This window comes from Ursus maritimus, unplaced genomic scaffold (assembly GCF_017311325.1).
Source record: "Ursus maritimus isolate PB19 unplaced genomic scaffold, ASM1731132v1 scaffold_6, whole genome shotgun sequence".
In the NCBI taxonomy this organism is placed as follows: Eukaryota; Metazoa; Chordata; class Mammalia; order Carnivora; family Ursidae; genus Ursus; species Ursus maritimus.
The window spans coordinates 62,833,485-62,861,059 of record NW_024426774.1 but is presented as its reverse complement, the minus strand read 5'-3'; the positions used below and the strand labels follow the sequence as shown (position 1 = coordinate 62,861,059).

Here is a 27,575-nt window from a genome sequence, read left to right as displayed (position 1 = left end):
TAGTGTACTATGCCAACACTAATCAAAAGAAAGTTGGCTTGCAATATTAATATCAGACAAAGTTGACTTTAAGGGAAAAAGGATTCAGAATTTAACTGCATTTAATCACACAGCCTCCAGATAGACAAAGCACAGATAAGTAAAACTAAAGGGAAGATGAACGCACACAATTACACTAAGAGATTTTAATATACCTGTCTTTGTAACTAAACAAACAAACACATTTTCAGAAATGAACAGAAAATATGAACAACATGATTATAAACTTTGAACTACTTGACATATTATAGAACACTGTATAGTAATACATAACCGATTCAAGCATTGAGTGAGTGTTAAAAGAAAATGATTATATGCTAGCCTTAAGGAAAGTCTAAATACATCTCAAAAATTACAATATACAGATTTTTGTTCCCTCAGTACAATGCATATATGATGGAAATGACAATGACATGACCACAACGAAACTAGAAAAATCCCCTTCTTTCAGAAAAGAAGACATACACTTCCAAACAACTCATGGTTTAAGGAAGATGAAACTGGAATCTGAGACGTCAAACTGAATGAAAATGAAAATATCACATATGAAACCTTGTGGGAAAAAAATGCCAGCCCTTAAGAAGGCCTATAGTCCCTCCTTCTCTCCTTATATCTCCTTCTCTTTGCCCCCACTCTACTCAATTTACAAGAGAAGAAAATACAAATGAGATTTGTAGCTGAGATAGTCTTTTATGAAAGTGAACTTTAGGGTTTTGAAGGGCCACTTAGAGAAGAAGGAAAAAAATCTTGACCTTATCTTTCCAAGGACAGAACTAGAGTAAATGGGTAGAAATTTAAGGAAGTCAGATTTTAGTTCAGGGTAAGAGAAGAATATGGTCATTGGACACTTGAATATATTAAGAAGTAGTGAGGTTCCTATCACCAGAAATACACAAATGGTACAATGTGGCTCTCAGTAGCAGGTGGGGATTTGACCAGTCATCTGTGTTGAAAAATGATGTCAAGGCATTGCAAGCAAATATGGCAGAATGTTAACAATTATTGAATCTGGATGGTGGGTGTTCAATATTCATTGTATCGTACATTCAACTAACTCTGAGTTTGAAAATGTTAATTAAGGGCAACTGGGTAGTTCAGTTGGTTAAAAGTCTGCCTTCCGCTCAGGTTGTGAACCCAGAGTCCTGGGATAGAATCCTGCTTCTACATCTGCCTCTGCCTCTGTTTCTCTCTCTCTCTCTCTCTCTCTTTCTCTCATGAATACATAAATAAAATCTTTAAAAAAAAAGAAAGAAAATGTTCATTAAAAAATTGAAAAATCACGACACCTGGGTGGCTCAGTTGGTTAAGCATCTGACTCTTGGTTTTGGTTCAGGTCACGATCTCAGGATTTTGAGGTCAAGCCCCACATCTCGCTCAGCTCAAAGTGGGCTTGTCCCTCTCCCTCTGCCCCTCCCACAGCTCTCTCTCTGTTGAATAAATAAATAAAGTCTTTAAAAAAATTGAAAAACAAGGGCACCTGGATGGCTCAGTCAGTTAAGCATCTGCCTTTAGCTCGGGTCATGATCTTAGGGTCCTGGGATCGAGCCCTGCATTGGGCTCTTTTCTCAGCGGAAAGTCTGCTTCTTCCTCTCACTCTCCCTCTGTGTTCTCTCTCTCTCAAATAAATAAATAAAATCTTTAAAAAAATTGAAAAACAGATGCTGCATCTACCTAAATATAGAAAGTCGTAGGGATTCAACAAAATGAATGAATTCTATACCTTCTCTCATTTGACACGTGATGCACGTACATATATCTTTGTACAGTTGTGATGTTTACATTTATACTTGTATAATTTATCCTCTAACATCTGAAAACTTTGCTCTAAGATAAAGTATAGCAAGGAAAGATCTTATCTTAAGTGGTTATTTATTTTATCCCTCTTCCTTGAGCAATGTGACAGTTAAAACCTAGACGTATTATTCCTTGTTCCATATGAATGATTTTCAGGAAGGAAGGCTCTGCAGCTTTCATCATATTAAAGCATAAGGTTATTCAGTGACTAAAATGTTAAATTTGAACAACTATCAGCTTGTGTCCAAATCCTTCATACGCCAAGTGAGATTTGACTTTTTCGTTTTGTTTCAAATTGATACTATGGTTGCCATTTTCCCCAAGTTACTCATGAATTATCATGCATATTCGAATTTAATTTGCTGATAAATTCTGTTTGACATATGTAGTCTATGGGATATCCCCCCTGTCTATGTTAAAACGCTTTCAGTGTTGTGAGGTAATAGCATTCAAATAACTCCTATGAGTTGAAGGATTACCTAAAGGCAATAGGGAACTAAAGAAAATACTGTTCAATGAAACTATTGACCCTGTGAGTGTTTCAATCCTAAAGACTTCTCAAGCTAGCATATAAAATAGCCTTTGGACTTTTAAGTGAATTTGGGACATTTTACCTTACATTTCCATCAGAGACAAAATTATGTTTGGACTATACATTGTCTGTGCCCCCTTCAGCGGGACATGTGGTGGCACATGTACTAAAATTGGAATGATACAGAGATTAGCATGGCCCCTGCGCAAGGATGACTCGCAAATTCGTGGACTGTATGTCCCCTGAGATCTCTTTCAGTTTTAAAAATCGGATATTCAAGCTCACTTTACTGAATTCCTGAATGCTGTTGTAAAAAATAATCATTTTCCCCCTCTTACCTCTTCTGCCCTCTCTACCTTAAAAATATTGGATTCTGGGAAACCTGAACAACATGCTCTTGCTTTTTGGGGACCATGATCATAGATCTCTATTTCTTCTTCCCTTCTTTTTCATTTTTCAGCAGTGGCTTCTGATCTGTAGATTCAAAGGAGGGTCTAAAAATGGACTCATCTTTCAGGATTAAAAGGCTCTGTTAGCTGAGCGGGATGAATAGAAAGTTCTCTTCAATATTTAAATGCACTACCATGTACCTGTAAAGTTACATATTTTCAGGAATTTAGAGTTGCTTAATGCCTGTTTGGCAGCATAAACTCTGAAAAAAATCTCATGGGGAAACACGCCCCATACACAGTTTCTATGTCTGTAGAGTACAAAGGGAGACGGACCTGTGCCCGTTATACAGTTGATATGTTAAAGGTAGATCCCAAACTAAGTCAGTCTTTAAGGGAATTTCTTGGCATGCATAAACACAGAAGGAAAAAAAAAGACTATGTTCTTAGATCTGATATGTGTGTGTGTGTGTGTGTGTGTGTATATATATATATATATATGTATATATATATATATACTTAAAATGGTTACTGCGTGGAGCACATCCGTAGAGTCTATCATATTCCAAGTTTTCATTTTAGAAGAAAATGGAAAAATTGAGCAATTCATATTGTTAATTTTAAAATTAGCCTGCAATTATTTTTCCCTAGAAATATAATAATTAATTTATGGAAACCTTTAAATGAAAATCTGGCTTCAGGCATGTATGTGGTTAATGTGGATGACTGCGAGGCTGCCAGAGAGGTGTAGGGATCTCTTTCAGAACTACAACAATCATACTATTTTCTCACTGCACATGATTTTTAAATTCTAAATTATTTTATTTGAGATTGTTTCTTTAGCTGCTTGTACTAGCTTTTTTCTAACCTGTATATTACACCAAGAATTTATCATACCAAGAATTGGAGTTGATGGGAGGATTGTCGATCTTTTCAGAAAGTCTGAGAACCACAGAATAAATTTTTTTCTTGTGCAACTCACTGACAGAATGATATGAACTATAATTGAGACAGAAGAGTGGGTAAGATCACAGGTTTTAGCATCAAATAGGTCTCAGTTCAAATCCAAGCAACACCATGTTTAAGGTGTGTATTCAGGGAAAATTCTTTAATCTTTCCAAGTTTCACTGACAAAGTCTGTCAAGTAGGGATAATACCCATTTCATAATGCTGTTGTGAGTACTAATTGAAGTAACACACCCCTCAAATGGTACCTGGTTGACACTAAGTGCTCAATAAATTGTACTTAACATTGTGAAATGGCTATAAGTCGGTGTACATCAGGTCAGTACTACCGTTGTCTACAGTGCGAGGGAAGCAAAAACCTGCAGAAAGTCAGGGCTTTTAATATAATTTGCTATGCACTTGTATATAATTACCATCCTATCTTTGCTTCCTTGCTCAGTGTCATATTTTGAATGTGGTCTGTTATGACTGAAATCCAGTTGGGAAGAACATCACAGCTTTGAATGACTTCTCTTCCTTTGGCATATTCCAGGTGAACAGATAAGAGAATGGGCAAAATCATTCTTTCTTTCTTAAAGCTATTTCTTATTAGGGAAATTGCAAACATTCAAACAAAAGGGATATGGCAAAGCAAAAAAAAAAATCTAACATCTTTTGCATTTCATAATATTTTGTGATATGAAAGGACAGTTAATGGCTACAGGACCCCCTTCATGGCAATGGAGTGTTAATGTTTATAAAGACTACTTAGCAAACGTAGCTTTGATTGGAGCTCTAATTAGAACCTATACGTAACTCTCAGAAAGAACTTCTGTGTGAACAAGTTCCAACTACGAAAAAGTTATGACGATATACATTTCAGCAGCAATTTTTATTGTATTGACTATGTGGAGGACATTATGGTCATCATCGTTCAAGGCAGTGATGAAGTTATAAATCAGAACTAAAGAACAGATGGGGAGTATTTTCAAATGTAGTGGAAATAACCACATTGTAAAGTCAGGACAAGTATTTCTGGTTGTTTATTCATAAGGACAAGACTCTAAGATGAACACATCGATGTCTGCCTTTTCAAATGAGTGGGAGTCTTCACAAAACATTACGGTGATCTATGTAATCACTTGTGGCTGATGAAGCATCCATTCAATCATATCATACAGGAGAGTTTGATTTGGAGCCAATTTTTGTTTTGTAAATGCTATGCTAGAAATATGGCAAAACCATGGCATATTAAAAAGTATTCTTTGCATATATTAATTTTGGTTTTCTCCAAACACTAAATGACCTCTTCCCAATGCTTTCATTATAGTTATAGGCAAATTATGTATGTGGATATGACAGACTCTTGTTTCCATATTAAGGGTTTAACAGAGAAAATTAACAAAAAAAGTGAAAGAATTTAAAGCATGAGGAAAAACGCGAGGCTTATGTTGACAGTGTGACAAACCAGCAGGTGGCTAGGCTGACTTCCTTCTGTCATCTTCTTACTTATTCTCTCTTTCTCTGTCCTGCATTTCTGACTTCTTCCTATTTAAATACTCTATTCTGCATTTGCCCTTTCTCAATTTCACTCCGATCAGACAGAGCATTGTTCTAACTTGAGAGCTCTGACCGCTGCCACATCCGAAGTAGTGTTAGTACATCTCCCACTGGTTTGTAGGTCTTGGGCACTGCTACTTCAGCAATGGCCCAGTACTGTGACCCTCCCAAGCACCCTCTGGGAGCTCAGCAGGGTGACCCTGCCATCTTTATCATCTCAGTGAAGGTGAGCTGCTGTCCAGGTCCCCAGAACTCCAACACCTACTGCCAGTCTCATCACTACCCACATAGATGTTGATAAAATGCAGAAGGCTCAAAATTAGTTTGAGCCTCACTGCAACATAACAGATGGTTTAATATAAAAACTAGTCTTTTCCTTAGATTCCAATTTACAAACACATTCTTTTTTTTTTTTTAAAGGATTTTATTTATTTATTTGAGAGAAAGAGAAAGAGTTCATGTGGGGGAAGGGACAGAGGCAGAGAATCCGAAGCCAACTCCACTCTGAGCACGGAGCCAGACGTGGGGCTCAATCCCTTGACCCGTGATCACCCTGATCAAGACCTGAGCAGAAACCAAGAGTCTGTCGCTCAGCCGACTGCACCACCCAGAGCCCTTATCAGTGCATTCTGATATGACCCTCCACATCAGCCAGGCTGCATATCGCCATGTGTAAGACACCTTTTGCCACCTGTCTGACTTTGCCCATGAGCCCCTCCCCAACCTCTCTACTTTAACAGGATAAATTCCTTTTCAAGGTTCAGCTCAGGCCCACCTTTATATGTTTCTTTTCTCAGGTTCCTTTGGTCAATGTAAGATCACTACAGAAAGCAGCTTGTCCAGCTGACTTTGGGACAGCTGTATCCTTGTTAAGAAAGAGCAGTAGCAGCAAATTTGCTATCTCTAGAAAGTCAACTGCCTTGGATAGGTCTTGAATAGCTGTTCCCAACCTCCTCCTTAACTTAAGGGTAAAAGTGTGCCCCTGGCACCTTATCTGGTTCAGGGTCCCAAACAAGTTTTGCTCCAACTACTGATTTCTGGCATTCTTCATTAGGAAACCAGCTGCTGAATAACCCTCGGTATATATTGGTGGCCTTTATAAATTTTATGGCCCCAATTTGTTGAAGGTACCAACTGCGCTCTCCACTGGATTTGATGCATAAATTATGGCACCATTATATTACAACATAGCAAAACATAATAAATAACACTCAGAGCTTCCATAGTATTTATACAATTGTTATTACATTTTTTTTTACAAGACTAAGGAATGCCATGCCAAATTGGGTGAGTGTGTAGAACTTCTTGTAGCTTCTGCAAAGGCTGAGTTAAATTTTACTTTCAAATTTGTCTTCCAATAAGTTTTAGTATGAACTTTAAGACAGAACAAACCCCAAGTAGTAAAAATACTTTAAGAACTACAGTTATATTCTAGGTGAATAAAATCACAATGGCCTAGAACAATGCACTAAATGTCGAGTGGATTCTTAATGCTGATGTTTTAAACTTTTCTTTGAGCTAAGATATTTTCCCCACTGCACTCTATTTGGTTAAAAATGTGAGCTGTGCTACTTTTAGAATGAAATTCATACTTAATTTGCCTTGTAGCACTATTATAAGTGGGGAATGAAACCTGTCCTAATTACTTACAATGAAATTATTTAACTGGACTAACAAAGTTAGTATTTAGAAATGTTTTGCAAAGTAAATTATGTGTTTCCCTCCTCTGTGAGCAAAGAGAGTGGACTTCATTCGGATTTGCATACGTTCTGTATTTGTATAGGACATCTTTCACTTGGTGCAGATGAAAACTCATTATGTCACTTTCCAGTATCTTCAGGATAAAATTCAAACTTTTTAATGTGATGTGCAACGCCCTTCATGACTTGATCCTTGCTTACCATCATGTACTACACACTGAATCATGCAGAACACTTGTTCCCTTCTTCTCTTTTATTTAGGACCTTAGCAAGTGCTCTCTGCATGGAACATTCTTTCTCCTTCCGTCCCTCACTCCCCTCAATTTGTTAAAGGCTAATTCACACCTTCCTTAGACTGGAGCCTGTGTCACCTTCTCTGGGAAGTCTTTAAAATGGGAGACTCAAAATGTCACACTGTAATTACTGTCCACTCCCTCTTAGACTGTGAGCTTTAGAAGGCGGGCACAATAGGCTTTTTTATCTTTGTATTCGCAGTACCTACTGTGCTTAGCACATAATAGTTACTCAACTCAGGCTTCTTGAATAATCTTACAGTTACAGGATATTTAGTGGTCTTGTGCCACCTTCCAAACTGTAATTAACAAAGCAAATGTTAAAATCCAGTATAAAAGAATAAAGTAAATCTAGGCAACTAACACATCATCTCCAGAAGACCCCACTTTTAAGAAGTATATGCATGACTATTGCTTATGAAATGTTTTAGAATTGAAACTTAAAGAGATCAATACACAGACAGAACAGGTGTTTTACCTTTGCAAAATTCTAGCTGTTGGTTAAGTTTTAAATACACACACACACACAAAGTATCACGACTTAGTGAAGTGAGATCTAAATCCAGTTAAAATTCTTTTGGATTATTTCATAAGGTGAACTACATATTCTTATGTTTTTAAGTCCTTGCTTTATCAGCTTAGCAGTCCAGCCTTACCCTCACTCCCAAACGGCCCTTCCAAACCCCTCCTTCCCTTTTCGTACTCAATTTAAATTCTCATTTTTAATTAAGGTAATTGTGAACTAGGAAATGCATTTCCCCTAGCCATATGGAGAACTTTTTGTTCTCCTCTATTTATAACCAGATTATTCCTTGGTTCATGCTTATATGCAAAATGGATGGTAGAGGACTTAATGGGGAGAGTGGGCCTATGGGTAGTTACTGCTTGCCATAATTTCCTGTAATTGCAAAAAACTTTTTTATAATCAGGGCATGACTCTGCTTAGATTACGTTCATTGAATTTCACAACATCACAGTCTTAACCATATTAGAAATAAGAGCAACTGCTGTTAAAGGTCTATGTTCAGACGTAGTTTATGGTTAGAGACTTACTCTGTATTCCTTCAGCCATATATTATGACTAATGAACATTCTACAGTTTAATGGATGTGAGCATGAGACAGAAAGGCTGATTGTTCAAAAGATCATTTAAGGGCTTGTTTAGCTCCTAATTGGTTATTTCATGGGGTGTAGGAGCTGAAATTATACCAAAATATTATTAATCGACTATTTGATGTTTACCTTTATGATACCTATGAATAAATATATATTGCTAAACAATATTATAAATCATTTATTGTAGTTGGAGTGGAACTTGTTTAGAATTGTCTTTGACTCAGGATTTGACTCATCACTTATTTACAAAAATAATGAATGTGTCTGTTAGAAATGATTTTAAACAAATTAATTATGATCCTGAAAATAGTCCTTGTGGATCAAACTCTTTTTATGCTTCTTATTAGCATTGTTATTATATGTACAGTACTTGAAAATTAATGTAACTCCTTTTTGAGGAACTCATTCACTTTACAAGAAGTCAGATCTGCCCCCATCTCCCATCCCAGTCCTACTAAGGTGATTCAACACATTTAGCCATATGTGTATACTTATTTTTCCCTCTCATCCTACAACTGTTCGGAAGTAGCATTTTCATTATGTCATTTTTTTATTCAAAATCTTTCTCAAGTTATAACATTACTAAATCTAAATGGCTTAACCGAGAATTGGATTCATACAAACTGTCCTCCAATGACTTTTCTTAACTTGATTCCTGTGGTTCCCACAATAGCCCCCCTTTCCCTCACCCCAAACAGTGACAGGATATTGTCACCATTATTCTGCATATAGGACATCTCCCCAGCAAAGCCTGCCTTTTCTCCTCTAAGGATTATTTATACCCAGTTGGTCTTTCATGACCCAGATTATATCCACTGCCTCCGAAAAGCACGTTATGGCCCCTGATTGTAGCAAGCAATCCCTCCTCTGGACTCCCACCTCCGCTTTTACCATTGACTCCATGGGGACTGAGGCCCTCGACTAAAGTTTTGTTGACCTGAATTGTTAAGCTGAATTATTTGTATTATTTAATTTTTTTAAAAATCAACCTTACCTTACCACTACAGATAGACTGAAAAATCCTTGCAAGAAAGGCTATATGTCTAGGCATCTAGTACAGTTTGGATACATATTAACTGAATATATAGTTGCATGAATTGATGAATAAATGACTAAAAATTGAACAAATGAATGCATGAATGGTGCAGATGTCAGAGTATACATGAGAAAATATATCCTAAATTTAGATGAACAATTTGGGGTCTGGTGAGGGAAAGGTGGAATTCTTTAAAACCAAGGCTCATGATATTTTAATGCTTACAGGGCAAAAAGTAGTGGCTCTAGCAAGAATGGCCAGAAATAGGCTTTTTTAGTTCCATAATCCCTCAGTTGAGCTCTGCATGTTTGGGAATTTAAGATCAGCATGATGTTATGGTGACAACCTGGCCACACAATGTCCCTCTTTCCTTCTACGCAAGGAGGGATCATGACTTCATTCTCTGGGAAGGGGACTCTCCTCCAAAGCATTCAAGGATCATCTCTCTGAAAAATTAAATGAAATGCAAAATGGGGGCAGGACAGAACCAATCTTAGAGAGCATGCATGAATTCTGGGGGGAAAAGTCATTGCTGAGTTTTATAATTTTTTTGTCTTTTAAACCTTTGAAAAAAGAGACCAACTCTGGTTTCAGTTTAATTTTTTTTTTCAAAAAAAAAAAAAAAAACCCCCAAAAACCCTACATGGCCACTTCTTCAAATTTGTTCCAGATGGATTTAGTCATAGAATGATTGATTATCCACTCAGTGTGAGCTATGTGGTTAAGCTCAGAAACCTACAACAAACTAGTTTGGAGCTGTGTTTCATGGTAAATGGCAGAAAGGATAATCCTTAAGCTGTCATTTTAGAGTTAGTGATGAGGAAAGAGGAATTTAGTGGGGCTACTTATGTCAAGAGAATGTATTAGCAAATGGATGGTTGAATATGAAGAAATCTTATGAGCGTGATACTTTTTTTTTTTTTTCCTCTGGACTTCATGGTAAGGGGAACCAGATCTGACTGGCAGCCGCCTTAAAGGCTTCCCCAGCTCTCACTGCCTGCTCCGTGGACCAGACCACCTCCCCAGGATGCTCCAGGCCTGAGGCCGGAGGCTGGCGTCTACGTGGAAGCTGGGGCACCCATTTATCCTAGCCTACACAATAGGCCCACAGAGGTTTTTATTATTGGTATCAGAGACACCTGGGCAAATCTGGAAACTAATTCTGGGGAGAGTGAACCAAAGAGAAACTATACTGCATTCCACACAGAGCTGTATCATGCACTTTAAAAAGCAATTTAACAACATTTGGTATCTTTTCATTTAAAAAAAAACACACTTCCTTTGGATTTTAATTACTCTTTTTAATAGCTGTATTAGCATTTTATCTATTCTTTCCATCTGGTTAATTTACAATTTAGCTACTAGAACATTCTTTTAGGAGAGACTGGTTGTGTCTGGTGGCTTTCCCCACCTGCCACCATTTGATTTTACTGGTTCTCCTATATGTTGTTCAACTTTTTGGTTTCCATCTTCACTGATTTTTCTGTTTGTGCTCATATATCTTTTCTCTTTTTTCTTTCCCTTAGAGGGCTCTTCGGCTCTATTATTGTCTTCTTGCTGAAAAACGAGCCACTAACCTGCCTCCTAATCAAGATACCTACCCTTAGAATCCCAAGAAAATCCATGCTGGTTTTTATGGCTTCTGAATTTTTAAGTCTTACATAACTTATTTATTGTAATCTTAGGTTATGCTCAGCACATGTCTCCTAGTAGACTTTTGAGGCAAAAGAAAAGATGTAAACATGTGTAAACATAAAAATGACAGTTCTAGGCACGGGCTTTTGACTAGGCTGAAGGAAGAAAAATGTGACCAAAACAGAACAGAGGTTTCTATGGGAGAGATGGAGAACATTTTCCATGATTCCCTAACAAACACAAATAACACAGATGTCTAGGACAAAAGTTAACATGACGAAGAAGAATTTTTACTAAATTTATTTTATGTAACAGGCATTCAGGTATATGCTAATCTGTAAGAATAAAGGTAGTTCTTCTGCTTGCTCATAAAGTTTTTGTTTCATGGATATTGTTTATTTATAGAATAGATTAAAGGGGTTCTTAATCAAAAGTTTCAGAATCAAAGAATATAGTCATAATTATTTAGGAGTGGTTTTGGAGAGGATTGGTAGCATTTTAGAAGTTCCAAATCCATGAAGGAGAGAAGGGTATACTCATTCAGAAGGAGCTATCAGAAGAGCGAGGTTCTTCTTAACAGACAGTACTTTGCCTATTTCAACCACACCCATCAGGCAGTGTATCTGAACGAGTCATCCAGTCTCCTGTACTGCTGGGGAGGTGGGTGCATTTTGCTTTTTAACTCATATTTTGCTTTTCAAAACCATTCAAAATTCTAGATTTAACTCTTAAAGTTTGGGCTGGAATCGATGGAGGGGGAATTTTCATTATAGATCGTGGTAGGCAGCTACTGACATGGCTCCCAATGATTCCAGACTCCTCACATTCATACTGTTGAATGGAGACTGGATCTTGTGACTTATTTCTAATGAACAGAACATGGCAAAAATGATGGGTTGTCACTTCCATGATTAAGTCACAAAAGACTGTGACTTCAGTCTTAGTAGTGTTCTCTCTCTCTTGCCCCCTCCCTTGCTTACTCTGATGAAGAAGGCTGCTATGTTGTGAGATGGTCTATGGAGAGGTGTATGTGGCAAGGAGTTGAAGGAGGAAGAACTCATGACCAACGGAGGCAGGAAGTAAATCCTGCCAACACCCATTAGTGAGGGAGCTAGGATGTGGATCTTTCCCAGTGAAGCCTAGAGATGACTTCAGCCTTGTGAAAGACCCAAAGCCAGGGGACCCAGCTAAGCCACATCTCAATTTCTGACCCAGAAAAAATGTGAGATAATAAGGGTTTGTTGTTTCAAGCCGCTAAGTTTTAGGGTAATTTGTTATGTGGCAACAGATAACTAGTGTGTAGACTTCCTTATGGTTTCTATGTGATGGATAATAACCCATACTCAGGAAAGATTGGTTACTTTGTTGTAAACCTGGTTTGAGTCTGAGTCTGAAAATATCCCCAAATATGAAATGAATAGATTTGTAGAACTTAAACAGATTGTTCTTTGCTGAAAGGTACTTAGGAAGGCAGGAAATCTTAACTGAAGGCAGGACATTTTAATTCAAAATCAAGAAATAATACAGAGCCTTTAATATTTAGTGTAGTCACCTTTACATATTAAAGCAGTTTATATTAATACATGCAAAAAAAAGTATATTTACTGTGCAGCAAAATAAAAATAACTCCTTTTTCTGCTAGGGTTGAAATGGAGTCCTGGGCTATGACATGAACCACAATAATTACCCCTGTCAGTGCCTGGGGAAAAGACTGCAGTGATCTGGCTTGAAAGCTTCAGTGATTTGGTCCAGACCTAACAAAGAACCAGTACTAGGTGTGAACTGTTTTGTCAATAAAGCTTCACGTCATTAGAACTGTCTGGATTTTGTTTCTGAGTCATTAATGCTATTACAATCACAGAATGCACCTGCATTCTTCCCAGGGCAGATTTTAACTTGTTCTGGTATGTTTTTCTGATAAAAATACCATCTGAAAGGCAAAGAACTCCTATCAATAGAAGCAGCTTAAAGGCCAGGCATGTATCAATCATGAGCCACATAGCAACCACACTTCGAAAGCTTATAACCTAGACAAAGTACACTCTTTACCTCTCTCTTAATTTCTCTCTCATTCTTCTACAGTTGTTTTGAATAAGAGCTGGGAAGGGCGGCTTTTTAATTTTAACAGCTGAGAAAACTGAGGCCCAGAGAGGTTAACTGGCTTAATATAGTCAAGTCACTTAGGGGAAGACCCAGATGGAAACCTTTGTCTCTTGCTGAGTTTCCTGGGGTTTCTGCCACTCTTTGCTGCCAAAGACTACTTTCTGGGATCCTCCTGAGCATTCAAGCATAAAAACATTCCACTACAGGGGAAAATTATATTAATTAGTAAGCAAAGGAAATATCTATGTATTACAGCTGTAGCTGTAACAATGGAATTTACATCGGAGAAACTGAGTACTAACCAGAGGAGAAAATATCTTTTTGGAAAAACAAACGAACAAACAAAACCTCACCACATGCAAATTATCCAAATTATACCACATTTTGCTAAAGGCAGGAAATAGAGGATGAAGAATCACTAGACACATCAGCTTCCTGTGGGAAGCACAAACTTTCAACTACTGGAAGACAGGCTCTGTATATATCCACAAAATCTGGGGACTTTGTAGAAATGTGAAATCTCAGGTCTCATCCCAGACCTACTGAATCAGAATTTTCATTTTAATAGGATCTCCGGGTAATTTATATTGCATTAAAATGTGAGAAGCCCTAGTCTATCACACGTAGCATATAAAAGATTCTCAAAAACTTATTAAACAATTGAATCGCAAATTTAAAGACTCCACTAGCCAACTTTATAAAAACAGTAAAACTGATTTATTCAGAGTCACCCTTCCTTTTTTTCTTCATCAGTTTTTTTTTTTTTTTGAGGAAAATAGGCATTTACATGTATGAACGTAAGTGGAAATTTGGTAATTGTAATACTATTTTATGAGATACTTCAGTAGAACCTATTTTCGATTAGCGTAGTCTACACTTACTCATTGTCCTTAAAGCTCCTATCTTGCTCTCCTTTTCCCCTCTCTTCCAGTTCCATTCTACATCTCTTTGTTTCTGCCCCTCATTCTTCTTACAGCTGCTCCTGACTCCCAGGGTAAAAGGAGATTCCTGGAAGAGAAGGTTATAGCTCAGCTATTTGCCCTATCTTGCTTTTTTTTCCTCCACAAATGTGTGAATATGGTCCTGGCCTCTACCCTAACAGGTGTTCGCTGCATTTTTTTGGGTTTTTCCCTAGATGACTGATTTTCATACTGAATGGTATGTGGTGATGGCAGGTAGTGTTGGGGGGAGAGTGTTACCATTACTTGAGTCTCTTAGCAGAGGAGCCAGGGAAGTCCCATAACAGGCTTCACCGTTCCATTCTAATAATATTTGGTATATATATTTACAATCAGTCAATGAGCAAGCAACATTAAGTCACGAATTTTCAGCAACTGCAGTTACTCAGTTGTGATCTTTCTGGATAAGTGGTTCACCTAACTGTCACAGCAAAGAGAAATTATTTCTTCTCCTTTAAGGGAAAGTGGTGTTTTCTTTCTGCTGAGTAGTAGAATTGACATAACAGAGATGTGTCATTTTTTTAAGAACAGTTTGTAAATGTAGCTCTCCAAATCAAGTGCAAAGACGTGGTTTGAACTTGAATCTGCACTGATTCCTCTTTTCCTAACTTGAGAACTATACTGAATAACTAGCTGGTAGTTTTACCCACTTCTCAGGACTTTGATTTGATTTTTTTTAAGCTCTTCAGAAAATTCAAAACACTACTCATATTTAATGAAATAATTCATGCAATCTTCCTTGTTGAGGTCTTCGTTATTTTCTCTTGTCACTATAAACTGTTCCCTTAATATGAGACCAGAAACTGTATTTTACCAAGAAAAACCATGTATTTTACCAAGAAAAACCATGTTATGACCCTATGTAACACTTTTGGTAATGTGTAATTCTGCCTACTCCTGACTTTGATGTTATAACCAGATTTTCCAACAATTCTTTAAAACTTTCTATTAGAACCCTAATACTGTTTGTGGCTGGGTTTTTACAATGGCAACTAAATAGCCCAAGATCTTCTAATAGAGTGATATTCTGATGGTCTATTTGGGGTATTAACCATCTGTGACAGCTTGGTTTCTTGAAAACTATAGCTCTGGCATGCTTACACAATCCATTTTTCCGCTTAAATTGAAAAATCAATGAGAAGATTTTTTAGTTTACTTAGAGCTGAACTCTCATTTACAATGGTTTTGTTATTTAACATCTTTTTTTGAATGAACTATTCACCAAATAATCTTTCCTCGTATTTCAGAACTATCATTAGCTACTTAAATTGCACCATGATTAAGTTTTCTTCTTTCATTTAGCTTCGTTTTTTTTTATCATTAGCTTATTTATTTATTTATTTTTCAATCACTAAAGAAGGAAGGTCATGCAGTTGAAGTTCAGAACAAAGCCCTGCATCTTTACCAGCTTGTGTGGGAGTATTCCCCCACCCCTCTGGCTACCTCCCTGGATTAGGGTTCTTCTGATTCGCCAGGTCATGAACTGTTTTTACAAAAGGGACCCACAGGTTTCACTGGGAAGTTTAATTAATCATGAATGACTGGAATTTTCTGCCTTGCTTGTTGAGTGGACTTTTATTCCGGGCTACCTCCTGACTATATAATTTACCAAAGTCTGAAGAATGAAAGAGCATGGGGATTCAGTGTCAGACTCAAATAAGCTATTTTTAAATCCATTCTATGAGGGTCTATCTAAAAAGTTTATTTTGCTAATAATTCTGTTGCTCATTGTAGAATGCAGAGGTGGGTCAGGATGGAATCTAGGTAAATCTCTAAGGAAGATTAGTAAAGAAACAGCCAGGGTGCTGTAGAAGCATAAGACAACAGGGCCTTAGAGGGCACCCCCTATCACTTTTACTTCTATTTTGTTGACCCTGTCTTTACTCCATCTAACAAAATTACTTGTTGATTAAATAATGCAGTAGCTGTCCAAGGTGTCCTGTTCTCCTGTGATAGGTAAACACATGAATTTAGAAAGCAGTTTCCAGCGCTGATATTACAGAAATAATGAGAGAGTAACAATCATTTTAGAAGCTTTATCAGCTTGGATCAATTTAATTTGGGTACTTGTTACTTTCCTATCAAAAATGATGGTGCATAATACATGTCTGTGCATGTGCATGGATATGGATATGAACCTGAGTGGGTGTGTGCGTGTGTGAGTACATGTGTGTGAGCGGGAATAGATGCAAGCTAGGCAAGAAAGGGGACATTGGGCCTGCAGAGGCATATTTCTGAGGTGTCTTTGAACACCTTCTTTTAGAATGTCCTTGTCTCTTTTAAATGAGGTATCTTCTGGTATCACAAACTCTCAGGAAAGAACATGGATAAGGAGAGAAAACCATCTTATATAATAATCTCTCCTCAGGCCTCAAATTATGAAACTCAGTGATTAGAAAAAAAATTCGTCAGTGGGTTTAGTAAAATTAAATGGTGCCAGATACCTCAATTGCTCCTGTATTTTGGGAGAATAATTAGAGTTCAAATAGTTCTCTAAGAAGCCTCCTCAACAACAGTTCAAGGGATTCAATAGCAGATTCTGAAAAACAGACATACCGCTCTTCGTAATTAATACTGAGTAAAAATTTGGTAATTTTTTGGTAAAAAATTTTGGTAAAAAATTTATTCTTTTTATTAAATTTATTTTTTTTTTACCAATTTTTGGTAAGAAAAATACTGAGTTTTTTTTACTGAATAGTAAAAATGTCAATCACAATTTAATGGCATGCTCATTTGCGAATGTATGTATGAGAGGAGAACTCTGCTGCAAAATATTTTGCAAGTAAAATCTAACTAATCACCATTAAACAAAAAAATCTTCCTTAATCCGGATTGTGATAGACCTGGCTTCCAGGGAGAACACCGAATAGAACCCTGTGAATTGTTTCCCATTTTGGATCATGTTCTACACCTCCACTCAAGGGAGTAGGAGTAGATTCCTTACAGGACACATAGCTGTGTAGGGTGCAAAATTTGTTTCATTACAGTTGCTGGAACTTTTTGGGATTTAACTATATGCACAACAGTAGTTTCAATTCCCATTATGATTCTTATTTTTGCTGGACATACATAAAAGCTATACACACAGGGGCGCCTGGGTGGCGCAGTCGTTAAGCGTCTGCCTTCGGCTCAGGGCGTGATCCCGGCGTTCTGGGATCGAGCCCCATATCAGGCTCCTCTGCTGGGAGCCTGCTTCTTCCTCTCCCACTCCCCCTGCTTGTGTTCCCTCTCTCGCTGGCTGTCTCTCTCTGTCAAATTAATAAATAAAATCTTTTTTAAAAAAAAGCTATACACACAACTTTTTCGGGTGTCTCTGGTTCCATTCCCTACTTGACATTCTTATTTCATCTACAGTTCAAGTATAAGCTAGTTAGTAGCTCCCAATGGGGCCCTCAGTAGCTGGTTTCTTTCTTCCTGGGCCCCTGGGATCCATGGATTTTCTTCTCACCTCCCAAGCAATTCAGCTCTTCCTACCTTGGAACCAGATCAGAACTGTACTTTTTAAAGTCACCTACACCCAACTAAATGACTTTCCTGGGTTCTATCCTTCAGCATTTGAACAAAGTTGACATTAAAAAGGATAATTTCTGGCTGGTAGTTGATGAAAATGACCACGATGGATTGCTCTGATCTTTTCTTCCTTTCTTACTCTTATTTTAGAGAGCTCTTTTATCAAGTGCCCTGAGCTTGTTCACAATATCAGAGAGTTTACATAAATATTTTCCAGCCTTATGATTGTCACTTCAAATCTCATAAATATTAACATTTCCCCTAAACAACTCTATTTTCATTATTCACCATTAGATTTCTGAGGAATTATATATTTGTTACAAAGAGGCATTCACTAGTTAAATGACTTGTCAGAAAGTAAAAGAAAAAAAAATCTAGTATTTCCAATTACTAGTTTTGCCCTAGGGATAACAGAAGCCTGTTTATTCACCAATGTTTATTAAAAACCTAACAATCCAGGATGTAAAGAATAGATGTGATAGCTCCTTTCAAGTTGCTTAAGCTTAAAATGGGAACAAGATATCTAAGACCCCAATTATTAATGAGAAATTTGATAACATATATAGTTGGGAAATATACCTTTATATACGTTTGGTACTTAACAGCTCATTTACAAGGATGGTTTTAGAACTCAGAGTAAACCATAAGCCTGAGCTCTCTGATGCTTAAAAGCCATTCATTTATTCAATTAAACACACACACACATGCACAAAAAACCCCACATCTGCTTAGTGTCTATTCAATAATAAATAAAACAGGACACAGTTCAGGAAGATATTTAGACAGAGCTGGAGGAACATATTAGGATTATATCAGGGAGAGTTACTGAGGCTGGAACCAGTCATAGATGTTGGCTATGCAGTGGCTCAGCATCATGTGTACTTTCTGATGAGGTTTTCGTCTACCTACCCTTATGCCTTTCCTTGTTAGCATTCCTATCAGCAGCACACTATTTCTGGGGGACTCTCCTGGGAAACCACTCTAGAGTAGAAGAAACATGGACACAATGCTGATTCTCACCTATTCTGCTTGGCTACATGATGGTTACTTCCTCTATATGGTTTGGATTTTTTAATTTCCTCATGACACCTCTCAACCTCCCCTCATCATTCTCTTCTAACTGGTCCATTCTAGGCCACCTGGGTGGCTCAGTGGTTAAGCGTCTGCCTTCGGCTCAGGTCATGATCCCTGGGTCCTGGGATCGAGCCCCCACATCGGGCTCCCTGCTCAGTCGGGGCGCCTGCTTCTCCCCTCCTTCTGCCTGCAGCTCTCCCTGTTTGTGCTCGTGCTCTCTCTCTGTCAAATAAATAAATGAAATCTTAAAAAAAAAATAAAGATCCATCCCAGGGAGGAACTAAACTTTTGTTCTTGACCACATTTCTGGTTACAGGTCTTTTTTAAAATTTTGTCCAAATATAGATTTCAGTAAATTGGAAGGATACCTGTATCACACACTGGTGATACTTTAAGCAGTTCGTTATGCACTTCTTGCGATGTCCCGTGTGTCGCATTGCTGGACTGTTGTCGGTTTCTTTTATTGCTTTTTGATGACTGAGGGGTCGATGATGCCAAGTTTCCTAAGGACAATGACCACTCCTTCCTTCCACTTTGTTTCTATCAAAGTGCCTCACAAGAGAAAGTAGTTCTCAAACTTGACTGAGTTTGTTGAGCACTCACTGAAAGGGTTTGTGTTCTGTTTGATCAATTTCACTTGCGGTATTGCCTGGTTACCCTTGAATAGGACAGATGCACAATTATTTGAAAAGTAGTTCAAGGTTTAAAAATTGATTTTGCTCAAATCTTAAGTTTTTCAGTCTATTTAGTACACATTTACATAACATTGATTCACTGTCTCTTCTTCCTTTGATCTGCAGTTATATGAAATTGACAGCAATAAGCTATCCATGCTGCTGCCAGTATCTTGCCACTCAGCCTTCCTTCATGTCATTTCTTAATTTCATCTTTATTAAATGTTTACAAATCAGTTAGGTTCAAGCTACAAGCCTAAAATTGTGGCTAAATGCTTGCAATGACAGCTGTGGTTTTCTGCCAATATTTGAATGCAGTTTTCTTGATCAGTTTTGTTTTTGAGTGTGCAATTTGCAGTTACCTCCTGGAAAAAGAAGCATGCTAATGGATTTCAGATGTGGCGTGAATTACTTATTTGTACGTTCGTGCAAAATCAAACACATTTGGGACAAATTTCGTTTACTCTTTGGTTTCAAAGAATAGAATTGTGCCAGTAATTCAGCAAGTGTAAGGGCAATCTTTACAAATAGGGCAACTTGTTGATTTCAAAGAATACAGTTTGAGACTTTCTGCTGGAGAAAGAAATAATGAGCCAGTAACCAGTGCACATTCCTGAAGTTACCCAGGCTTGCAATTCTACTCTCATCTGCTTCTTTTTGCTGCTACAGGGAGAGGGAAATTCATTCCACAGATTAAGTGTTAACTAGTTTTAACAAGAATCTCGTCTTTGATGAGAAGTAAATCTTTGATCAAGTTTAAATTGAACAGAAGACACTATGGGAACATTCTTCTAATATCTGATGATATTCATAGAATCTAAGTAGAATGAGATGTCAGCTGGGCATCTGGTAGTGGAAGGATCTCGTATCACTTTGGTAAATGAAAGATGTTTTAAAGCCAAAGTCAGAATCAACTTTCTCGTTTGTGACTCTGCATGAACTAAACCTCTGGATGGCATTATCTCATCTCACCAGTTTGTGCTGTGAGCATAAGGGGTGCCTACAGAAGGTATGAGTATTTCTTAGCACCAACCATTGCCATAGCCAGACCAGAACTTATAGATTCACCAACTGACAATTTAAGGACTGTTATGGTATTTCACATTTTCAGGTTTTATAGAGAGATGCAAGGTCTCTTGTTTTTGTCTTTAGATGCTTCCTTTCCCTCTAGACTGCACATATCATACCCTACTAACTAGGACTCATGACCACTCATGTTTAGGAATCAGAGTACTGATGATGACAATAAAAAGGCGAGAGAAGTAAAATAGAAACAGAATATATATTTTTGATAGTTTCTTTTTCCTACTTCACATTTCCCATGTAAAGTATTATAACCCTACCCTCTGATTTTTGTAGCTGAATACAATTCTCCAATGTTAAGATTAAGTTGTGGCTGTGGTTCTCAAACTTGAACACACGTCAAAATCATAGGATTATTAAAACACAGACTGCTGAGTGCCATCCCCACAGTTTCTGATTCAATAGGTCTGATGGAGCCCAGGAATTAGCATTTCTAATAAATTACTGGATGCTGCTAACGCTGCTAGTCTAGGGACCACACTCTATGAAACCACAGACTTAGGCAGTTATAGATCATAGTCTTTTGTTGCAGAAGTGTGATCATACTGACCTCTTTCATCCTTTCACCTCAAATAGTTGCTATTCAATTTTTATGAGGCAATTTTAAGGACACTTCTTGAGTGTGCATGAGTCAGATACATATACATATTGTTCACAAATGTATATTAGAAATAAGTCTTTTTTTAAAGATTTATTTATTTATTTGAGAGAGAGCGAGACAGCATGTGTGCCTGAGGAAGGGGAGGAACTGAGGGAGAGGGAGAGAATCTTAAGCAGATACCCCACTGAGCTTGGAGCCCAAAGTGGGGCTTGATCTCATGACCCTGAGATCATGACCTCAGCTGAAACCAAGAGTCTGACACCTAACCGACTGAGCCATCCAGGCGCCTGTATTAGAAATGTCTTAAATTAACTAGGCATTAAAGATTATAGTATTTGGAAAAGTAAATTATGAAACTGTGCTTGATTTTTTTGGGAGAAAATCAATTACTTCTATTGCACTGTATCAGCTTATATAAAAAGTAATTAAGTTATCCCTATAAACTCGACCCCCATTTATTTACATGGCTTTAAAGAATTTTTAGATACTCAAAGGCAATTAACAACTAAAACAACAAAAAGCAGTAAGCAGGCTAAATACCCATTTTCCTTTCTGCTTGAAGTATTCGTTTCTGTTAATATCATAATTTACTCAATTATAGTCTTCCTTTTGGAAAATATCTATTTTCTGAGATCAGAGTTCTTCACTGGGTTGTATAATTATATGTAACAAAAATTAGGCATTTCCTCATAAAACTAACCAAAGCAGTAAGAAACCCTAATGACATTAGTGAGGATCAAAAAAAAAAAAAAAAAAGGGTAGTGTTTGAAAGCTCTTTTGTTATAACAATGCCAGGTATGTTAAGCCACTTGATTACACTATAATTTACAAATCCTCTTTTGGATATGAGATCATTTAAGTTTCAAATGAAAGAGTCAAAGAAAGACGTCCCTAGCATCTGAGAATCTGTACATGTTAGTTCAAGTTTCTCTTTTTAAATGTAGATGTATAGATAATAACTTCTTTCCTTTTCAAAATAGTATTTTAGTTATCCTTATGTTTTTAAAGAAATGTGCAAAAGACAATAGGTGATCCCCAACAGTGTAGAGCTTTTTAAACCCTGAGTATAATTTTTACTTTTTTGTTCCTTTAGGCTTTATAAAAAGGCAGTTTTTCCTCTTTAGCTTTTTAGTTGCTCCTGAATCACAGACAATAGTGATAAAAATGAAATAATTTAAAATACAGCTAAAATTTTTTTTAAAATTTGACAAACAAAACTTTATAGTTGAAGCATGATATTTAATTTGGCCGTGTGGTACATTTTTTCCCAGAAGAATGTGGAAAGATGAGCTACCTATGGTATGACATGTATCCAGATATGCAGATGCTAATGTCTAGGTATTCTGCACATGCAGAAAGTCTAGAACAATGTGGAAATCCACTTATTGACAATCTGGCAAGTGGGATCCTGACAACAGCAAAGAAAGGCTCTGTCCAGGTACTTAAAAATGAGTGAAGTTTGGTTTTTGAAAGTTCAAATCAAATTAAAAAAGCAATTTTACTGGACAAATAAGGCCCTAACCTGAAAAAATGGCTTTAACGTTGAGACTTTCTCACTCTTGGCTGTGAGGTGCAAGAGATTTGGTGAGTGGGGGGGTGTGCTAGGGTGATCAACCATCCCATTTGCTCAGGACCAAGGCATTTCCCGGAATGCGGGGTTTTCATTTATCAAACCAGGACAGTCTTAACAGAGATAGTGGGAAACCCTAGGTTGTGTTTTCACATCTCTCAGTTATACCTTATAGAATACAAGCCAGGTACTGCACTTGGCTTTGGCTCCATAATCAGTTTCATTAGGGCATTTGTATCAAGTTGATTTTTTGTTGTTGCAGTTTCTTTGGCAAGTTAGTAATGATACCTGTAAATCCTGACCGATTTTAGTAATGGCTTAATTATCAGCTATACAAAATACCTTATGTTTAATTTTTTGAAAGTTCAATTAAGTAAACAAATTCCTTCAAATTGGGCAATTGATGCTTTCTCTTACTTGCCAGTTCCCAAATCATATTTTTTTCTACAAGAATGAGGCCTTTAGAACATTATATATGATTTTAAAGAAATCTTTTCTTAACTTGAACTAGTGATTTCGAAAGCCATTGCCTTTGAGGAAGATACACAGAGACTATGCAATAAAGTCATAGAAAAATAAAGTGATCCATCAATGGGTTATAATATATTCCCCATTCATTCACCTCCTTTTTGGAACAGATGAATATCTGTTGTCTTTTACCTAGATGATAGCTTATAGAGAAACACTTTCTAAAACTTTATTTATATACGACTCCAGGTATGTGACAATAAAATGATATTCATGTAATTTCTATAGCTGCCAAGGTTGGTGCCTGTCATTTGCAATTCTCAGTGCAAATTGCTCCCCCAGCATCACCCATGGTTAGCAAAAATTGTCTGAAAAAACTTCCTCAGTGTGAATTGATATTTGGATGTAATCTTGCTTTTTAAACCTCTTGCTTTTGCACAAAGTTGAAAAATTCTGGACAAATACATGAAAAGGAGTAAAAAAAAAATCATGTTTTCACTGAATGTTAAAACACAGATAGTTGGTTAAAAATATATTTATAAAATAGGGGTGCCTGGGTGTCTCAGTCAGTTAAGAATCTGACTCTTGATTTCAGTTCAGGATGTGATCTCAAGGTTGTGAGATTGAGCCCCGAGTGGGGCTCCACGCTCAGGGGGAGTCTGCTTGATTCTCTCTGGCCTCCCCCCCCTTTATCTCTCTCTCTAAAAATAAATAAATAAAATCCTTAAAAATATATTTATAAAATAGAATACACATAAAATATCTACTGGCATTTAAATTATTAGGTGCTATCTGTAACTCGTAATAGTGTGTTCAAGGTACAATTGACTTTAACATTGAAGCACAGTACAGATTTCAGCGATTACATAAAAAAATGTCCTTAGCTTTAGGTTATGTAATGATAAACTGTACCTGTTGAAAAATATATGTGGAAAAAAGAAATAATTTTAATACAAATATGACTCAGCTGCAGGCATTCATTTATTCCAATCCAGCAACCATGGTAAATGTGTTTGGATTATGGGGCATAGTATGAAACATTTAAAAGGGAGTGGAGATCTTTATTAAAGCAGAAGGCTCTTCAAACTCCACAATGATGTCAGAAATATAGGTCCTTGGAGCACACTATTGTTTTAAGCGGAGGTCCCCGCACTTTCACACTGGTTATAAAACATTATTTTGTGCTGCTGGCCTGGAATGAGAATGTCATACATCTGCAGGCAATTAGAAGAAGCTGGACCGCATGTTTGATTAGCTCAATAATAAACGGGCACAAGTGTGACTCCACTTATGTTAGTCAGATTCCCTAGACAGATTATCCTGTTGTTATCATATGAAATAACCCCCTTTTATCAACAATTAAGTAAATCCACATTTATGGGCACTTTGCAAAATTGTGAGGTGGGAAGAAATCCAACTTAAGCCTTAAGTCATCCAAAAAACTTTTAACCCTGCTTTCAATGACACAGACCCCAATCCCAAGTTTTAGAAATTGGTTATGTAGAAATATATACATAGAAATACCGTGTGTGCACACAATCAGTAAGTATGCTTTTAGCATCTATCATAAGCAAGGCATTTAATAGTTTTAGCTTATAACTAAAGAAAAAAATTCCCACAGAAGAATTACAAATGTTTTAATCTGTGAAAAGTAACTTTGTAAAGTAGTCTCAATCTTTTTAAGAAAAATAGGGTTTCATTTTTATTATTCACGTTTTATTATACAGTTTCTACTCTAACCAGTGAATGTCGTTAATCTTGAATATGCTCTATCCTAGAACTTCTTCATTCAGTTCTGGGCATTGTTCTTGAATTCAACCACAACAGTCAATGATAGACTATAAGCCACTTTGGGAAATGACCAATTCATTTATCTGGGTTTTTTTTCCTCCTAAGTACCATTAAAATATACATCTGAAGCATGAAAAATAATTCAGTACATAAAGGTCAATACTTTAAAAATTTTCAGCATAACTTTCCAGTTTCAGGAAAAATACCACCAAACCTTCCAATCCAACTATATATTTAAATAACATGATTAAAAGTTGCTGTCTCAAATAAAGTCAAGATACTTTTTATCAATATTCACTCAAATACATATACATAAAATAACCTCATGAGGCTATCTCCTTGACATAATCCTTAAATTAAATATCGGAATATCAAGCAGATGCTGAAACATTCATCATCATTATTGGAATTCTGACTCATGACAGTAACACGAAACAGATGCTAATATGATGCGCCCTCTTAAAAGTGACACCATCACGGCATGGGTTAGCTCTTGATGTGGGGTACTTAAAAATTTGAACACAAAATATAAAACAATAAAAGTCAGGGCATGATAGGTATCCTTCATTTATAAGCCATTTGAAATCTATCTCATACAGAAGATAAACCTCAACACTGGAGCATAAAGGGCAACATCTCAGGAAAACAGAAGATGCTTCTTTCACTTAAAGCAGCAGTTAGGTGATCCTGATTGAACCCCTCAGTGTTGAGGGAGGCAGGTGCTCTCTTCCTCACCCATGAACAGATAGAAAGTTAGAAACTTCTAGACCCTTTCCATTGGCCAATGTGTACCAGGCACCTGTGGTGTAACATGGGGTCTACTCCGTCAGCCCCTAGTGGTACAAAAGGAGTCTGGGGCTCCTATGGCCCATCTTACTAACAAGCTCCACACCAGGCAGTCTGAAAGGCTTTGCTAAGCAGGAAAAGGGAAACAAAATCTCTTAGCACTGTCAAGTTAGCTAATATCCTACACATCTTCGAAGCCCAAGATTCTTATCATTTTGCTAGCATGAGTCTACAGCTGTTTCTAGAATACACAGTGATGTGTACTCTTTGTGAAAATAAACAGAAAAACCCGAGCAGATGGTGCCACAGTGCAAGTGATAGAAGCGAAATGTACTCAGATGAGAACTTAAAAAGATAGAAATATGAGTGGGGGAGATTCCCTCAAAGGTAATGAGAAACAGAGTCCTCTTTCTTGATTCCTCAGTGAGAAAAATAAATTAGTAGCAAGTTCAATGAAAAGAAAGCCTGAGAACCCAAAGGAGGACATTTATGGAGTAGCCTGACAGCACAATTTCAAAGTCCAAATGAGTAACCTGACTGTTCCTTCTGACAGCTGTGACTGTGGCTCCGCCTGCCTGGGTTTGAAAGCTAGTTCTACTCTCACCACCTGGCTGACCCCTGGTTCCCAAACTTGGCTGCACGCTGGAACCATGTGGGGAGCTTTAAAAAATACCAATGCCGGGAACCCACCCCCAGAGACTGTTATTTAATTGGGCTGGGGTGTGGCTTGACTATGGAGAAGTTTTAAAAGCTCCCAAGTGACTGTAGATAGAGGCCACTATGGTTGAGAACCACTGATGACCTCTCTCTGAGCCACAGCTTCCTCATTTGTAAAATGAGGACCGTAGAGGCAGCAACCACCTTTTAGGATTTTTGTGATGATTAAATGGTAATTCAGGCAAAGCACTCAGCACAATGTCTGGCGTGTGGGAAGCTGTCAGTAAACGTCAGCTGTTCTCCTCACCACAAGGAGCACTTGGACAGGAACATACATTCTCGTTAGCATAAGTCGTCAAGCTTACCTTGGCACACGTTATGCTCACTCTGTTCGTAGCCTGTTGCACACTGGATCCGGTGAGAAGGGTTGGAGGGGATGCGCTGAGGGTCAGCTGGGTTCCGCCGGATGACAAAGTTATTTCGGCTCGTCTGCATTTCCGGGCCTGCAACCGCAGCAGCACTGGCAACGAAGCCGCCCCCAGGCATCACTCCACTGGCGGCCATGCCACTGGCTGCCATGCCCCCAGCGCTTGCAGACGTGGCGGCTGCATTGGCCGCTGCACCCGCACCTTCCGAGGTGGGTGTTTCTTGCTGAGGTTGTTCATTATTGACAATAATCTGGGCTGTTTTAGGAAGGCAGAGGTATCCTCCGTAGTGGTTGACACATTTCATTCCACCTTTGCAAGCGTCTGGGACAATGTCACATTCATCAATATCTGTGGTCAGCAATAAAACAAATCAGGAATCTTCTCAAAGGGAACTCTGAACATGTAAATATATGCTCATGCCTTTTTGTTAGAATACAAACAGGATAGGAAGAGTGACATGAGATGGAGACAGAAAGCTATATTCAGAAGGGAAGTCTTTGAAGTTGGCTCACCTTTGCACTGCTGTCTTACAGGATCCCACTCATATCCATCTGTGCATTGCTGTGAAGAAAACATCAAAGATGGAGCCAGGAGACAGTTAATTGGTGTGTCCGCTTCCTAAGAAGTCACTCTAAAAGCTTCATTCCTATGGCAACAATCCTTGCTCTAGAGCCCTACATAGATGATGAGATGGGTAGTTTAACATTCCCTAGATTTTCTTTCTTTCTTCCTCCCTCCCTCCCTCCTCCCTCCCTTTCTTTCTTTCTTTCTTTCTTTCTTTCTTTCTTTCTTTCTTTCTTTCTTTTTCTTTCTTTCTTTTCTTTCTTTCTCT

The 27,575-nt window shown here is 37.6% G+C and overlaps 1 protein-coding gene and 1 non-coding gene across 3 annotated transcripts in view; one reads left to right on the top strand and one right to left on the bottom strand.

Annotated features, from left to right (window-relative positions):
* Positions 1-27,575, bottom strand: part of EFEMP1 (EGF containing fibulin extracellular matrix protein 1) — a 60,930-nt gene that overhangs the window by 26,140 nt on the left and 7,215 nt on the right. For both annotated transcript variants that reach the window (XM_040623464.1, XM_008699883.2), the window contains exons 3-4: positions 27,256-27,304; positions 26,681-27,091 (exon numbers count right to left, since the gene is read on the bottom strand). In XM_040623464.1, coding sequence (XP_040479398.1) covers positions 26,681-27,091; positions 27,256-27,304 — 460 coding nt within the window. The remainder of the gene's footprint in view (positions 1-26,680; positions 27,092-27,255; positions 27,305-27,575) is intronic.
* Positions 2,510-2,611, top strand: LOC121101137. The gene has a single exon (XR_005833082.1). It is a non-coding gene; the product is annotated as a U6 spliceosomal RNA (small nuclear RNA).